The 18,011-nt window shown below is 39.5% G+C and overlaps 1 protein-coding gene across 1 annotated transcript in view; it reads right to left on the bottom strand.

Annotated features, from left to right (window-relative positions):
• Positions 1-1,604: 1,604 nt before the first annotated feature.
• LOC109984561 (monocarboxylate transporter 2) overlaps positions 1,605-18,011 on the bottom strand; it is a 32,185-nt gene continuing 15,778 nt past the window's right edge. Inside the window, exons 3-5 of the mRNA XM_020634772.3 lie at positions 9,533-9,676; positions 8,228-9,028; positions 1,605-7,504 (exon numbers count right to left, since the gene is read on the bottom strand). Of these exons, the coding sequence (XP_020490428.1) occupies positions 7,224-7,504; positions 8,228-9,028; positions 9,533-9,676 (1,226 nt within the window). The 3' untranslated portion in view covers positions 1,605-7,223. The remainder of the gene's footprint in view (positions 7,505-8,227; positions 9,029-9,532; positions 9,677-18,011) is intronic.

Raw genomic sequence — 18,011 nt, 5'->3', positions numbered from 1 at the left:
CATGCTGCAAAGGGTCTTGCTCGGATTCAAACCCATGGCTGCTGCATAGAGGACAAAATAATCCCATTTTTGAGCTCATGCAGCTAGAAAAAATACTACCAAGAAAAATACTACCAAATGGAAACAATGGAAATAAATGCTTTAATAAGCTCAACACCACATGAAAAGCATGCTAACATCTCCACTGGGCCGCCTGCCTCCCCTTCAGTATTCAACCTATTATCTCAACATCATTAGTGAAGCGTAATTGGCCTGTATGCTAACGTGACGACTAATTGCCAACCTGCAGGACTCAAAGGCAGCCGAACTGAAGCTCCCCAGCGTCACCGGGAATACAGTTTGACTCTGTTTTGAAGGTCAACTTCCTCTACATTCACACCCCAACAGGTCCCCCCCTGGGGTCCTCGGTCTCCCTGAAACGCCTATCACAGGAAACCGGGGAGGCCTATTGTTCTCTCCTCTGCTGCTGACCCTCACCGCCCCATTAAAACATAGCCTGAAACTCTGCCTGAGGGTCTCCAGCCATCATCGGCACGCGCTACCACGTTAAAGCTCTGCATACTAATGCAGAGTAGGAGGGGGTTTGGGAGGTGCTGCGTCCCTGTTTGCATCTTTAAAATGTGGTGATTGGTTGCTAGGCAGAATTAGACTTGTTCTTGGTTGATGGTGGGTTTGATGCAGGAGGAGCAACACCAATGGTGATTTGATGTCCTGAATAATGATGATATAAACACAGAGAGTTTCATTTACGTTGTTATTGAACTGAAATGCAAAGATTATTACCTTAACCACGGGGTTCAGTTTTCTTATTTCTCTTTTCAAGGCTGACTCATTTTTCCATGTCTTTGTAATAATAACATGAATATTAACTAAACTGCTAGACTAGACTTTTCTTCTATTCAGCTGATTAACTTTCTAATCATGTCACTGAATGTGGAGAAGGTTTGAAAGATGTTTTTCCATTCAAGGACATTAAGACATGTCATAATAGAAGAGTGATTTTAGAATTACATTTAAAATTTAAGTCCACAATTATCTTAATTTAGGAACAAGTTCCATTGCACTGTTACATTACAGAGTGGATTTTGAACAAGAAACTTCACAGACTTGTTTAGGGGGGAACTCTGAGACTTATTTAAACTTGTTAAAAATGAGAATAATATGTTGACCTTTAAGATAGCAAAACAGCATTTTAGCTGAAAGGTTATGACTGCAATGTGAATAAATGATGAATAACAGTGGCCCTTGCTGTCATACCAAAGCTCTAATCAAAAATAACTTACTGACTGCAGCCGCCGTACACGAGGCACCAGAACTGATCAGTAAGTTATTTTTGATCCGACCTTCGGTATCCAACCTATGTCGTTCCCCACTTTCTCTCTCCACTGTCCTATCTAAATAAATAAAAATAACTTGCTGATCAAATGTGTCAATATAAAAATTATTTCTAATCCGACACAGAAAACAAAAAATATATTTAATTGTATGTTCTTTGGGAATTTTACATTTTCAGTTTTTCTCTTCTCAATCACACATATAGTTGTTTTTTTCCATCTGAGAAAACTGGTTTCATATATAAAATGATAAGTCAGAGTCATGCTGAGTACTTGGATATATATACTTTATTTATGTCACTACTGTGATAGGTGATAACATTCTATTAGAATTACAAAAACATAAATCAGGTTTTCATACCCGTGTGGTACTGTCGCTCGCTCTAACATGACGGCTGCAGAGGTAGTGGAAGGACTGACACAATCTGAAAAAATATATATAATGCCATAGAGAATAGATCTGCCCTGATGAGAGAGCACACATTGCGTCTGCTACTGGAAGGACCTAACGGAGCGAGTTCACTTCTGAGAACAAACGTGTGAACACAGCTGTCCTCAAATCAGATCTCTGCATCCTTCACTTTAAGTACAAATCCTATTAACAGATCAAATATATTCAGACTATATATCTGGTGTAAGAGCTTCTTGTTCATACATGTTGACAGTGTTAAGACAACAGGATTGCATTTGAAATGATTAGCAATAAGTTGATTATTTACACAGAAATAAAAGCCTACAATAATTTGTAAACATACAAACAGATGGGCAAAGATAGAAATTTGTGGTTCTCCCTGTGTGTTAAAAAAAAAAAGCTGTTTAAAATGGTCAGTATAGCACATAAGGCACAGTTAGCAGAACAGCCAGAGTCCTTCAGCCTCCCAGTAGCAAACCACCTTGTATACAATCCACACCGACACAAGCTGAGACATTTCGTTTTACCACATCAACATGAGAATAAAAAACTTCAAAATAAAAGTTTGTTGAAGAAGATTTTGACCTATTAGGCTTTTTCGGACCACAGGAACTTTTTGACCCCTCCCCCTTAATTGATTCTTCACCGCAGGAACTAAGAACTATTTTAGTTCCTAGAACTGCGTTTAGAGGAACCTTTTTAGATCCTGCTTCTAGTAGAGTAGTTACCATGGCGGTGCGAATGCAGACAGAGGAAAAGTCCTCATGGTGTAGGGAACTCTCTAGTAGAGAGTTCCTCTTCAAAAAGTCCCCAGAACTGTTTGGTTGGAAAACACCTTTTGATTAGAAGATATAAAGATACATATGCTTATTTAAACGTTTCAACTTTTTAAGATCAGGGTTTGAAGGTGAAAATTCAAATTTCTAAATAAACATGTGAAAATAAATTTCCCAAAAAGCTGGTACATTCAAATAAAACTGAATTTCACCAAAGTAAATTCATCTCCAGGGCAGGAAAACCAAACTCAAACCCAAAATTGAAATTCACAACTCATTCTGAAATTTAATTCCTCCATGATACCACACTATTACAGTTTCGCTTCCCACCACAACTATAACAACTTTTTTTCTGGACTCAAACTGCTAAAGTTGAACTTACCCAATTTCTTACTAATAATTCAAAGCATGAATTTTTAATCTGCAGTCATGTCTACAAGCTAAACACAGTGTAAGCTGCTAGGTGCTTTGAAATACAAGCCAAAAAAAAAAAGTTTGACACTTTTACTTTAAAAAAAGGAAACTAAAAGTCATCCCACACAGACTCTCTTCAACTGTAAAGCCTTAATGTTCTGCCTCTTTATAACACACATTAAGAAAAAGTTATATTCAGCCAGATTCTAAAGTGAACATTCAAACTTCTCCTTTGCTAATGAGAAGCGGTAACTTGCATTTACAAAAATAAAACAAGAGCGGTGAAAATATTTCTTATTCATTTCAGTTCATCATCTCTTCTAAACTTGGTCTTCAACAAATCTCAAAATAAACCTCTGTGTCTAAAAATATACCACACAAAAAAAGCATCACAAAACTAAGAAGTTGGATTTGTAAGGCTAATTGGTGCAAATCAAATTCAAAACATTTTCTTTCATTTTTTCCTGTTAAATTAAAAAAGAAGAAGAACATGTTTCCTTTTGTTCTTACAATACACATTTGAACCAAGAATACAGAAAAATAAGTATTGCTTAAAGTAGGACAAATACCATTTTGAAACAGGCAGGAGACTACATAAGTTCAAACATCAGCCATAGGGGTTTGGGGGACTCATTTTGTTGCAGCAATTTTCTGCAATAGAGTAATGATGATAATCTCTAAATAATAAATAAACCCATAATCAAAAGTCAAAGAAAAAAAAGACAATTTTGAGATGCAAATTATGTTTTTGATTCCTTCACCACCATCAGGGACAGACACCCATAGTCGAGAAACGTCGCTCTAAAAGCTAACTTACTGCCTCTGTGATGTCTGCTCCTCGATCGGAGCAACCTGCTCTCTTGACTGATTATAGAGAGAAAAGGTATTTAAACATAAACAAGGTTTACATGAATAAATGTTGAAAGTTTACATTCAACAGTATTCCTCTTAATCCAATCAAACCCTTCAATCCATTGCACTTTGAAATTTGTTCTAGTTCTTTGCTTTAACATTTGCATATAAAGAAAGTATATTGATACTAAGCATACCATCCCCCCTCCTCCATCCCCCCTCATTGATGCAAATGCCTCACCCATTATACTGAAATCATGTTAGTCATTTAAAAAAAGAAATTTGTCAAAGCGAGAGTGTGTGTTCTCCTGCTGAAAGTGAAGCTTGACTTTTAAAAAAAAAAAATGTATACCTTTTGGTCTTAGTGTTTCTGAACCAGCAGGGGGCAGTGTTATTTGGCAGAAAGTGATTGTACAGCAGTCGGTATGCCTCATTGAGAGCCACCATGTACAATAAGCACAGTGACATCAGATCTTAGTTGATGGGTTGAATCCCTCTTTTCATTTTTTTTAAAGTGTAAAGAGTCACACTTTCATACCCATTCATTAAAAGGTATCGTTGTTGTCCAATAACCGAAGACATGATGCGGTTACAGACGTGATGCTTTATAAATACTGTGATGTTTGCATGAAATGCTGGTGGGCCATGCTGAATCAGAAAAGCAATGTGAAGACACAAACGTATGACAGATAACCTGGAGACACAAGCAGCATTTAGGGGAAGACTGTTGCAGTCCGAATGAGCCTATAGTGCATCACTGAATGGAGATATTGGGGCCAAGTCTAGGTCACTGAATCGAGCTCAAAGAGGTCAAGTGCTTTGATCAACTATGCACAGAGGCTTGCAAATATTTCTAATAAATCTTATTTACAATAAAACGGTATCACAGATATCCTCAACAATGCTCCACTGATACCCTGAGATTTCATCCAGCCAAACACAACTACAGCTAATTGCTCTGATTACATCACAGAACCAGAGACGATTTCACATTGATAAAGCGTTTGGTTGTAATGAGTCTTAGGCGATGGACGGTACATGGTGGAGAGCCACTGCTACACAGCGGGATATCCATTTTCATGAATGTGAATGGACATTCAACTATTCAAAGCACACAAGCCAGAACAATGGGAAGGTTTTTTTTTTTTTTTGTTCACGATTGCTTTGAAGAACTAAATTTGTTATTAAAATGCATTTGGCTTTGTTCGAACATCTGAGACAGGACGACATGTGGTTAGAGTTTGAGACCAATACTGCAGATTTTTGTGGTGAAAACCAGTTAACAGCACAGTAGGATGACAATTTACAAAAACTAACACATGGAATGGATTCAATACCGAACAAGACAATTATAGCAACAGTTAAATTGCTACAGGATGGGTTAGTCAAGTACATTTGTTAGCACACAATATGACTGAGAATACAGGTAGACTTGATAAGCATTCATTGATTGGTAGCATCAGTAGCATGTTGTTAGTGGATTAATTAACAGTGACACTATACAACAATACCTAATCTCATAGCTTTAACATTTGAATTCGCATTCAGACATGTGAGGTGACACACATGAAGCAGATTACACTCTATGAGTTTGAAAGGATATCACATATTTAACACAGCGGTTTATGAGCTTCATATAATACTATCAAGTATTCTCTGTACAACTCCCCTGCACTCGTTACATTACATTTAAGGCAATGTATCATAGAATAGACTGTCCCACCGGTTCAAGAAATACATTTCCCTGTACTTCTGCATTATAATCTGAGCGATGATATTGCTCATGGGCTCTATATGCAGAAAAAAATAACCATATTCTGCAGTTGGTTTTGGTCATTAATACCTTGTTAAGGCCCACAGAGGAAATTACATTCAACCGTAATTAAATTCATTTAATTGCAGCAATTTTAGAAAGATGTTAGGGGTGATGTATGGTCGTTTTCCTTCAGTGCAGCAGGTATATTGAACACTAGATAAGTTACTGGAAGCCTTTTATGGCTGGATCGAAAGTATTAAAGTGGGACTTTTGTGCAGGTTTTACTACACGGCATTAGAGCACTCAGGTGGGCAGCATAATGCACAAGCATCACCAGCTGTGAGCACATCTGTTTTTTATTTCTAGATGTGGGAATTTCAGGGCACCCAATTGCCATATTACACACAGTGCAATTAGGATTTTGTGCTCCTGCTTGACACTTAGAAACTCCAGGCCACCGGAAATGGTCTATCCATCTGTTGCATTCACACTGCGAGCAACACAGTCAACAAGTCATTACAGTTGTTGGAGTTTTTACTTCCCACTGAGATGACCAACCAGGGAGAACAAGCCAAATTTTAAAGGTTCAACAGCTGCCGCCATCAAGCCAGATTTTAGTTTCTTTATTCCCTGCAGATATGATTTTTAAAAATTCGCATTACCATAGAAACTTGCTTCCATGGTTTCCGGCTAATGATCATTTCTGAGATTGTTCTTTTTTCCGCTTGATTGTACAAGATTTGATCAGACAAGATTGAGCCACCAACTTACCACAATCACAAAATTCAACAGATAGACCAAGTTGCTCACGATGTGAATGTATAGTGTGGGGACAGTGTTGCACAAAAACTTTGCTAAGAATGGACACTGACTGTTATCAGCTTTAAACAAGTGACCTTTCACTCAAAGGTAGATCAAAGTTAAACCCTGTCATTGCTTCTTGCTTTTAATTCAAGAAGATATTTCGAATTCAGTATGCTGGTGCTATTGGAACAGTGGTGACACACATATGCTGCATTCACTTCATATCGGAAAACACAGTACGAAAAGAGGAATGGCTACAGTTTGGAATATTTAGACCATTTGAAATGAACAGAGATAAGGTCAGACATGACCAACTGCAGTAGAAGTTACATTTCATCTGACAAATTTTCAAATTGTATGCTAACATCTGTGAATTTGTTGCTATGCTAGCTAAGCGATGACGCCACTTAGGAATTTGGACATACTTCCCGCTTTATAATCCCACATTCTTGCTATAATTGCCACTAGGGGTCGTGAATGTAATTGTCCTCCAGTTGCAGTCTTGTTTTAACAGTTAATCCGATACGAGGGGAACGTGGCAAAAAAGAAACCTTGGTTAGTACTACACTCCATTACATTTTCTGACTTATAGCCTCCTCACATGCATACATTATGTTACACTTTTCCTTCTGCTTAATATTTTTCTGTTTTAGTTAAAGCTGATGCTCTTCGACAAACAGATATAACACCTCACAGCTTCCAACAACATTATTGTCGCTTTGGCAGTTAGTTTTAGAGAAGTGCAGAGGACCCCAAATAGAGCCTTGTGGAACGTCAAGAGGCACCCCTTGGCTTGGAGCTCAGTTTATTTGCAGTGAAAGGAGATGTGAGCTTGCCACTGAGGTGAGCATGAGCTGTTGGCAGAGAAGAAGGATCTAGATGTTGGTTTCCCGCTGCATAGGTTCCTCCTCTTTTTGATTTTTGTCAACCAGCTCTTCTGACGCCTGTGCTTCCCCATCAGCCTCTTTTTGATTCTTAAGCTGGTCTGGATCTTCTGTCTCAGTCCGTTTGTACATCTCTGCCCTCTTGCGCTCCTGATCCAAGAGTCTGTAGTTAATGAAGTTCCCAATAAAGAGCCAAATACTTGCAAAAATTACGACAGCTCCGCAGCAAAAATACATGTACTTGTAGTTCTTCGTGATATCAACCAATTTCCCTGTAAGACAACACAAGGGTTTAAGAGTCAGCAAAATGTCTAAAAACGTGCACATAAAATTGAGTGATTATCTTCCAAAAGTATTTCTAAATATACGCTTATTTTATATTTTTCCTATTCCTACATTCTATAGATGGGGTTCCACCTAAATCCATGTTTTGCAACATCCTTAAAGCAGTAATGTCAAAACAAAGACACTGATAGTTTTTTCTAAATCTGTGCAGTACTTCACTTATATTTATCCATTTCTGACGGCGTAGAAACTATTCCACATGGAAACATTGTTGTCAGACATTTCTGAAAAAAAAGTAAGTAGTACAAAAAAGTTTCTTGAATCAATTGTTTGAAAAATACTGTCCTGTCAGTGCAGGTATGCTCATCGTCCCGCTGGCATCCGGTTGGGTTGCCACATGGAGGCTAGGCTTTGCTGCAGACTGGGATGTTTGTACTACATAATTGAGCTAATTTACAGAAAAATCAATGACAATTTACTTTTTTTGATTAACTGCAACCGGAAGGGGCCAAGCTTACTGGCATCTTCTGTGGCTAATACACATAATATTTACAAGTACCTCATACAACCACATTAAATTTCCCCATTGTGGGATAAATAAAGGATTATCTTATCTTATCTTATTTAAAAAATGACTGAACTATAATTTTAAAAAAATGCAAAAATCTGACATCTTTGGTCAAATGTACCCTCAGACAGTCAAAACATACCTGCTAGAGGTGGACCAAGGAGGACGGGGCAACACTCCACAATAGTGGTGAGTCCAACAGCACTGGAAAATCTCTGAGGCCCAACCAGATCCATCAGTGTTTCAAACAACACTGAGCTGACCATGCCAAAGGCAAAGCCAAAGAACATGGCATATACCACCAGACCGGTGTAGCTTTCCACTAGTGGGCAGAGGATGTGGCACACTCCATTGTACAGCACAGCAAAGCTGAAGAAGTATTGGATTCTGGGCCGGACCCAGCGTGAGTTGGCAAGTAACCCCATGGAGGGCCTCGCAAACATGTCGACAAACGCAAGAATAGAGAGCAGGAAGGCAGCAGAGTATTCATCCACGCCCATGTCCTTAGCGTAGGCCGCAAGGAAGACTATAGGAGCAAAGAAGCCAAGGAACATGATGACATTGCCTGACAGATAAATGAGGAAACCACGATGCTGGAAGAGTGTCAAGTCCAAGTACTTGTTGACTGTTTTCCATGCACTGAACTTTTCTTTTGTTGTGGTTATTGCAGCTAACTCTTCATCTTTCTTGATCTTGCCGGGTGGTGGTCCAAGAGGTCTCATTAGAGATCCAGCCACACAGCAGTTCAGTAGCAGGCCGCCCAGAATGAGGAAGCTACCTCTCCAACCAAAGTTGTTAAAGAGGTACTGATTGAGCGGGGCAAGAGTACTGAGGAACACCGGACTGCCTGCCATCGCTAGCCCATTTGCAATGGGACGCTTCTTCAAGAAGTATTTTCCTATCATAGTCAGCGCTGGCTGCAGGTTGAAGGCTAGGCCAAGTCCTGTGAAGAAAGATATTAGACCATAGTTAGTAATACCTCTCACTTAAAAATAAATACAAGCAAATCCTTTAATTATGTCAGAAGTAACTGTTGACCTCTGAAATACTTAAATTTAAACAAGCTGGCAACCTTGACTGCTTGCTCAGTTGTATTCTCTTTCTAGACATGCTAGTGACAGTTTTAGCAATCAAGCTAGAACTTGTATTTCTAAGAGATGTTTTAAAGATCTTAAGTGTAGTACAAGATTCAGCTGTGGGCTAGCACTCTTTATGTGGGTATTGATTTTTAAATTAATGGTATGGTATGGTTTACAAGTAATATAAATAGACAGTCATATTGCATTACAACAGTTAAACAAATGGAGTCCAATAAGGTACAACTGAAGCTTCACTTAGATGCGAATGGTTTTCCTAATACTACAGTTTTATTTTTAACCTGCTACTTAGAGGTAGAAGCTAATTGAATTAACTCAAATCGTACTTAAGAGGACTTAGACGGACTTACCACCGATAACGCCTATGCAGAGGTAGAGCTGGACCACACTAGTGCAGAAGGAAGCTAAGATCATACCAGTGGAACAGAGGCAGCCCCCCATCATGACGATTGGTCTGCAGCCATATGTGTTGACCAGTATGCTGCTGATGGGACCTGAAACAAATGGGACAACATTAAATCAAGCCACACATGTCAGATGTTTGTAGTAGTCATGGTCACTGAAAGTGAAGGGGTAATGATTTAATCCTGTTAGTGCTGCACACCCAACAGGAGCCCAGCTTCTATTAATAGAAGCACTGGACTGTTTCCATTTTTAAACATTGCACTCCCAACGTCTTGTGTCAAATCAAATTAAGATAAGTAACAGACAGTGTGAAGAATGAGAGGAGACTTATGAGAGTGTCAACTGCTGTTTTATACACTTTTTTCTATTTTGTTTAAAAAAATAAAGAGTGACGGGCATCAAGTGGTACCTCATCCTTCTGCTTGTGTTTTAACTGCAACAATGTGCAATGTGTAATTAGAAATAAGGGTCAACTTCAATATCACCACCAACACTGTGTGTATCCTTGAGTTCTAATATTTAGTGATTGATTGTGGGTAAGCTGTGGATCAGTGGTAGAGTCTGTCATCTCTCGATCCCCAGCTCCTGCAGCCACATGTCCGATGGGTCCTTGGGCAAAACACTTAACCCCAAGTTGCTCCCAAAGAATCACCCTCTCTACTGTTATTTATTTCTAGGGCCCGTCCGATATGGAATTTTTGGGGCCGATACTGATATCAATATTGAGGAGAAAGAAAATCTGATATCGATAAAGCGGCTGATATCTTTCTTGGATCTATGTTCGATCTGTAGATTAAAGGATATAGACATTTTTTTCGTTTAGTCCTCAAATGCAGTTATCAAATACTTGCAGAAAAAATATATAAGGAAGACAATATGGTTTCTCAACTGGAAAGTAACTGCTCATGTACGTGCGTGATGCATCACCGTTCAACAATCTGGAGAGTGTAGAGCGCCCTCTGCTGGTGACAGAGACCTGCTCGTGTAATACAGTGAAACTCAAATGAAATGCTAGTTGACTGGCGAATAAATCCAGTAATATCGGCACATATATGCAATAAAATGAGAAAATATCAAAAAGTCACTGATATGCTAATATCGGCCGATGTTATCGGCTGGACGATTAATCGGTCGGGCTCTATTTATTTCTGAAAATGTTTTTCAGTCTTTTATTAAAGTGCATCATAACTGTATCTCATTAAAAGCAGTATGTTTTATTCCTTAGACATGGACTATATGTTTTGAAGTTTTCTTTTTTTAATCTGATCTATTCAACTAGATATGTAGACTAGATGTTATGGCTGTGGTGTTAGTTTCTATTTTTAAAAATTGTCTTCACCAGTTAAAGGAAAGGATTTGATCAGATTTTTAGCTATATATCATCTTGGTGCATTACATTTCATGAATATTGCAGCTGATTAACGCACTTTTTGGAAGTCTTTGCACCTCATAATTGACACTGTCTCCTTTCCGTTTGCTGAATTTTTAGTACAGGAGGTGTCACTCGAACGAAAGAAAGGTAATGAAAGATGTGATTTTTCTTTTAAATAAAGCTCTCATTACCAGCCAGAAGATGTACCATATTTCTGCTAGGCTCTGTCCAATTTAAAAAGCCACATCAGGCGAGGAGTCATCCGATGTAATTTGCACTGCATGAATCCTTTTTCGACCTTGAGGAAAGTTCCCCTCATTTGCATCCACAGCAGTGATCGGTACTCGCAGGGGCCCCGCAGGACAAGAATCGTCCGAGATGAGGAAGCCCCTGAGCCTCCACATTACCCTCCTTTAAAAAAGCTTATCATCTCCTGGCCAGATGCAGCCTGGACTTCATTACACACTGGACAAAAGTCCAAACTAAATATAACAACCTAAATCCCAAAAGGGAATGACACATATAGAAATGTCTTAGAGTTTTTTCCAGACTTTATCATTTGAAATGCACCAAAGAGGCTAATGCAGGCCAGAGTGTAAGGAGACTGGCTATCCATCATACTTCAAAAAGGGATGGACAGAGATGAAAAGAAACAGGTTTCAAAATCTGCTGCAAGACGACACAGTAATGGTTTTCTTCTGTGACTCTGTTGGGCTGCTGACCCATTATATAGATAATTAAAGAGCCATATTGGAGGGTTATTCAACCAGCGTTGCAGCCAGTGTATCAATGCTTTCAGGTTGCCATGATAAATTTTTTAAGCACCACATTTAATGATTATGCCATGGTGGCCTTGAGGTACGGCAAATTGGTTTCTGACACACAGGAAGGCTTACAGTTCTGTGCTGCAGACCTCAGAGATTAATCTAAATGCTACCACTGAGGGCTGCCAACACGTGAGGCTAGGGTTGTACTTGGCACTATCCAAGTTTGAATGAGATACTGATAACCTATTAAATTGAGTTAAAAGGGGAAGGATTAGCAAAGTTTTAACTTCCTCCTACTCCTTTTTGGGCATGTAAGAGCGAATGAAGGACATTTCTTTGTTTGTTTTTGTTTTTTTTAACGGAAACGGACTCAGTGGGGGCAGGTCCACCGCTGTCGATCAGAGCAAAACTGTGGCGCTGAGAGAAACACACAAGGACTATGTGGAAATTGTGGGCAACTTTGTCGGCGTGTTCGGCGTTGTCTTTTACGCCATGTCTCGTCTCAGGAGTAATATTGGAATATTCCATCTTGTCGCAGATAGTCTCGTTTGTTTATGCACTTAATTAAGACACATCAGTTCCAATTTGAGTCTGTTTCATAAGCAGTTAAAAACTCCTTACAGTAGCTTTAAATCAAGGGAACTGCAGAGCTTAGCCTTGTAATGTTTCTCTTCAATTATCAGCTTCAATTATCCACCATGAAGACATCACTCCATCACTCTGAACAACCCACAGAACTAACCAACACTGTTTTTTAAAATTGACTTTATTAAAGGAAGTAGTCCTTGTAAAAACGCTTCTGCTGTATGAATTATACAATCCCACATGCACACTGAACAGGCTGCGGAGACTAAGAGCTCCATCAGTACTACATTCAGTAACCCCAGGGAACCTTAAGGTGCTCTTAATGTGGAAAAACACTTTTCCCTTTTAAGAAACTGTTCTTCTGGGACACATTTGATCTATTAAAAGGCCTGGATTTACAAGGTCTTCAGAGCAGAAATATAAACAAACATTACCTGGTACTCTATTAAAACAAAGATTGTTTTCCTTGTAAACAAATTCCCACAACTGAAATAGAAGTTGCCAATTTCTTAATGGCCTCATGATAAAAACACTATAGCTCTTCTGTTTATTTATTATCTACTTGGCTGTGCAGTGCATGACACACCGGTGTGTACTATATGTCCACGCCCCAAGGTCAAGTCCCTCTCTCTCTCTCTCTCTTTGTATCTGGATTAGCAACACTGATCCGCCGCAGACACACACAAACAGCCTGGAGCTTAATGACATCATCAGAGAGCGACGCTGACTGTGCTGAGGAGGATGAGGGATGTGTCTTGTCACAGCTGCCTGATGTAATGCTATTAAGGATTGCACTGTATGGGCTACATGAAACAAGGCCATCCTGTGATTCACTCGCATCTCAGGTGTTCAGGCTTTGATCTATGAATATCTAACATCTGCAAAAAAGATCGGTTGTGCATTAATTGAAATGTGCCAGATGATTGGCCAAGGAACAGTTCAGTCAGACAACTGACGTTTGCATTAGTGTAAATATTTATTGAAGGAGCAGAACATAGTTTGTGTTTGCCGTCTAGGCTCCGACCTGATCACGCCTTGTACTTTTTTATTTTACATGCAGAATTTTGACAAGTGATGGGATGATATCTTGAACCCCTCGGAGGGTGGGAGCCTACAGGTGAATGCTTGGGGTTGGTGAGGGGGCTGAACGAGAGTGCAGCACGGGTGCAGATCAGAGCAGGCAATGAAAGAGCAGAGGAGACGGAGATTGAAAATCTTGCGGATTTAAAAGGGCGCCAATTGGAAAGGAGGTGTTGTCAGGTGATCACGGATAACAACGCACGTCAAGTGTGAAACTAGTGACGCTCGAGTTGTCCGCCTGAACCTGCTCAGAGGCATCACCTCCTTTATGCAAACACTTCAGGGTGAGGTTTCCAGTTCACATCAGTGAATAATTATGGCTTATAAGGATAATGCAACTAACTGAATGACTTGTCATGGTCTTGTACGGACAGGTTTGTCACATAAAAAGTAGGTTGAGGCAGTTGGCTCTTGAAAATCTGAATTCTGAATCCTTGTCCATTTCTCCACCTTTAACCTGCTGTTTAGGTGTGTAGGGCTAGGACTAATGATTTTAGAGATTTTTTAAAGCAAGATCATTCCACGTCAATTTCGATGTAATGCGACGCTACTAGCTTACTAAAATGTGCGAGCCTGCTAACGCAACAATGCAGGCCACAGGCAAATGTTGGTGTGTTCTATTTGATATCTCCTTCCTGGAATCAAGAGAGGAGGGGGGTTGGAGGTGTGTCGCTGGAGGAGAGCAGAGGCTTCAGTATGGAGGAGGTGTGGCCAAACAGCACTTTGTTTTGGTTAAATGCTGATGCTCAAGGGCGACACACTACTGGATCAAAAAGTCGCACTCTTGCTTTAAATTTGGACATTTGGTGAACGTTTTAGTTTTTTTTTTACACATAATGCATAAAAAAAAAAAAAGTGGAGTTATTTTCATTGTTCGCAGATTGTGCTCTCAAGATCTGCACAGAAGTAATAATGTCATTTTATACATTTGACTGTTCAGATTCGTATTAATTCGAGTCTGTTTTTCATTTCCAGGCAGCCTCACAGTAACACACGAGCTGTGTAAACACACACACACACACACATGCAGAGAGTCACTGCAGAGCGGGGAATTGAAAAGGTGTTAAACATGCAAACAGTGATTGCTTCATCAGCGTAAGAGGCAGAACAAGAGAGCAGATGTTTAATGAATAGATGCTGAGAGTGCGATCAATATGAATGAATGAGAAACAAGAGCGGCTCTCTTAGTAACTGCTCATGGAGGGCGTCTCCACGTGATAATGACATACAGCCACTGCTGAGGTATCAGTTGTTAATTAGAAACATTCTGTGATGTGGCCGACGTGTGTACAACGTTAATGTGCTCTCAATCATAACGATGTCTCAGAGGGCGGTCAAAACACTTTCTCCAGCTCCTAAAGCAGAAGACTTAGTAGATGCAACAGCAAGATCTTCTACAGTTGTATCCTCTTTGTTTTGCTTGTTTTCAACATTACCAAAGTGGTAGTCAGGCGGCCTTATTCAGACCGCCGTCTCAAGCCGCGATATTTACGCCCCCGTGATGTTTCGCCTACAATCTGAACGTTGTAATGGTTGGACAAAGCCATCCCAGCTCTGTACCGTCTTTAACTGAGGGGAGACAGAGGCGAGACTGTTTCAGCAGAGCCAGCGGAGGAGCGCAGCGCTGTGTGTTTATGTGTGCGCATGTCTGACTGTATGTGTATGTGGAGCACTTTGAATTCATGTTGCCTTTCAGCACTGGGGCAAAGACCGGGACACCAATACAATGCCAAGGCTCCGAGAACGGTTACATCTTGTACACACCTCTTCCAACCAAGCCAGGGCCAAAGAAGTGGCTGGGTGGTCGTTTCCTGTTTTCATGTCTACACCAAAAAAAAGTAGGGGGTAAAAATACAACTGTCTGACATATTCAGGCTAATATGTTGATTATGCACGGTTCAGATTTTATAAGAAGGTACTTAGTTTGGTTGCAGGTCAAACATGCCCAGCGGAGCCGCACCCATCTCTGGCAAGTTCAGAATTAACCACAAAAATGTAAAACCAGTGAAGACACCTCAAAGCCCATTTCACAACAAAGGAAAACAATAATTTTAGTTGGTCCTTTTGCAAAAGCCCTCAAGTGCAGCTGTGAAATCTGAGGGTAATAACATCAGGACTTACTCGTCTTAAGGCTCTATCTGTTCATGTAATAGTGTCATTTGTGATTTTGTACATTAGGTAGTGACTTGTATTCAACTGTACTCACCCATGACTTTTAATGACTAATGCCACCAGTTCATTAGACGTCCTTAAGACCACATTATTTATGCTAACCAGGACCTTAAATTGCTGTATAAGATTCAAATGTTCTATCCCTGAAGTTTCCTTCATATAGAGAGCATGAAAGAGGAAGTAGACTAAAGTTGTTCTTCCTGCTGACAGTTACAGCTCAGGCAGGAAAAAACTCTGTGGTGTCAGCAGTTAAAAGGAAGCTTTAGAAAGCCACAACAGGATACAGTCAGAGAGACTCAGCATGGCGGCATCTAATCAATTCATTCACTAGAGGTTTTTAGGAAAAACATTTTTTACAGTGTACCCAATTGAAAATGATTAGAGCCGGGCTTAAGATCAAGAACATGTGATGTGTTTGATTTTTATATACATTTTGAGAATAAAGTAAAATAATTGATACTTAAGTAAAAGATTCAGTATTTGTGTCAGGTATTTTAAAAAAGTACATGTATAGAGTACACTTTAAGGAAAAAAGTTAAAATGTTGATAATAAAGTTTAACTTTGCGTATAAGTTAGGACTGTCTGCATTAACCCTTTACTGCATGTTGTTGCCACATTACTTTATCTCAATTTGACTAACAAGCAGTTTTATAAAATCCATGTTTTACAGAATTAATTAAGGTCTGAAATTAATACATTTGTTTTTTTTATTTTTATTAAATTAATCTCATGCTATTTAGTCCAATCAGGCGCACCGTGGAAAAGCCTCCGCAGTGTCTTTAAATGTCTCATTTCCTTCTAAAAAGAAATCCTCGACAGCTCAGTTGATGAGTCAAAAGAAATATCCATCTTGGGTCAAACATTTAAGTTTTTTACCGTCCTTTTAGCCGTTTTCATTTAGATTGAAGCCCTGGTATAATTGTATGATAAATAAGAAAAGAACCATTTTTAGCATTTTGAGAATTTTGATTTTGATCTGAATTCAGTTTTAAAAACTTAATCATGGACATTTCAGCATTGGCAGTAGCTCAGTCTGTACGGACTTGGGTTGGTAACTGAGGGTCTCCAGTTCCAGTCCTGATGCGGACCACAGCATGCATGTTGGTCTGGTAGCTGGAGAGGTGCCAGAATTTCCCCTCAGGTTTAATAAAGTACAATAAGAATATTAAGCAGCTTCACAAAGATTGCAAACGCTTGCACAGTAGTTGCATGATTTTAACTGTATCGTTCCCGCCCGCTCACTCCTGGTGAATTTCTTTGAATGTAACACTACTACAGCCATTAGTGGAAGCATCACTATGTAATATAGTGAATGAGCTTTTCAGGCCTGCTGTTGGCCGGTACAGATGGTGACTGCAGCAGTAGATCGAGTGACAGGAGGATTACAGCTTGGACAGATGGCAGCAGTGGCAGTGCCAAGCAGAAGACTGCAGGGCTGAAGCCAGAGCAGGAAATACAGCAGGTGATCAGCTAAATAGGGAGAAAACGACCTGCTGGAAACTTACGCTGACCCTTAAAGGTTAAGAAAAACATTGAAATATTGCCAGTATTTCAAAAAATGAAGGATGTTTGCTCCTCTTCAATTCTACTTATTTATCTTGCCCTGGTTCCAAAAGCTCTTGGTCAACTGTTTCCCCGTCTTTGGGAAATGATTTATTTACTAAGTCAACATTCAGATTATATGTTTGTTTTTGATACTCCGATTACTTCTCCTTTGTTTGTTTTATCATCCTGGGAGATTACAGGGGGTTTTCTGGTCGTCTGAAGCCCAGCATTTGATTCCTGCATCCTGTGCTGCTGTGGTTTCTAAATCCAGGTCATGATCTGATGACACAGCCTGCCTCAGTCTCTACCCAACTATATCTCAAACTGAAATAAACACAGGCGACCTATGAGCTTCAACGGACCAAAGATTAGAAAAAAAAAAAATTGAAAGAAGTATATTTCTTTCTAAGGAATCCCTTTGTATATATCATTGGTGTTTGTTTGGAGGATAGGAAGCATGGAATTCCAGCTTGTTTGCTTCTCATTGAAGTACAAACTTACCGAGCCTCTCAAGGCTCAGGTAAAAAATAAATAAAAAGCCATTTGTAAATCTTTTCACATGGTTAACAAATCTGTGCCCACAGATTGGGGTCACAGTAATTGCAAACTGTGCGCATGGTTTAATAAACTGTGCGCACGGATTTGAATCACAAAATCAGAGCCAAAAATTGCACTTGTGGGAATTGCCGTGGGAACAAATTTGCAACATTTGGATCCAGATTTGCAATGTAAACATGGCATAAACTATGGGAATAAATTTGCAAATGTCGTTTTCTGTAAAATAGCTTGCTTAGCTTTGTTATTAAAATGCCTGTCTTCACACCAATTGGTGACATCACAGTTGCGTATCCACTATCAATACAAAAGACTTAAGCATTTTATTTTAAAACACAGATTCTGCA

The sequence above is a fragment of the Labrus bergylta genome, chromosome 23 (assembly GCF_963930695.1).
Source record: "Labrus bergylta chromosome 23, fLabBer1.1, whole genome shotgun sequence".
Classification (NCBI taxonomy): Eukaryota; Metazoa; Chordata; class Actinopteri; order Labriformes; family Labridae; genus Labrus; species Labrus bergylta.
Note: the sequence above shows the minus strand (reverse complement) of the source record. Positions and strands in the feature narration are given on the sequence as shown.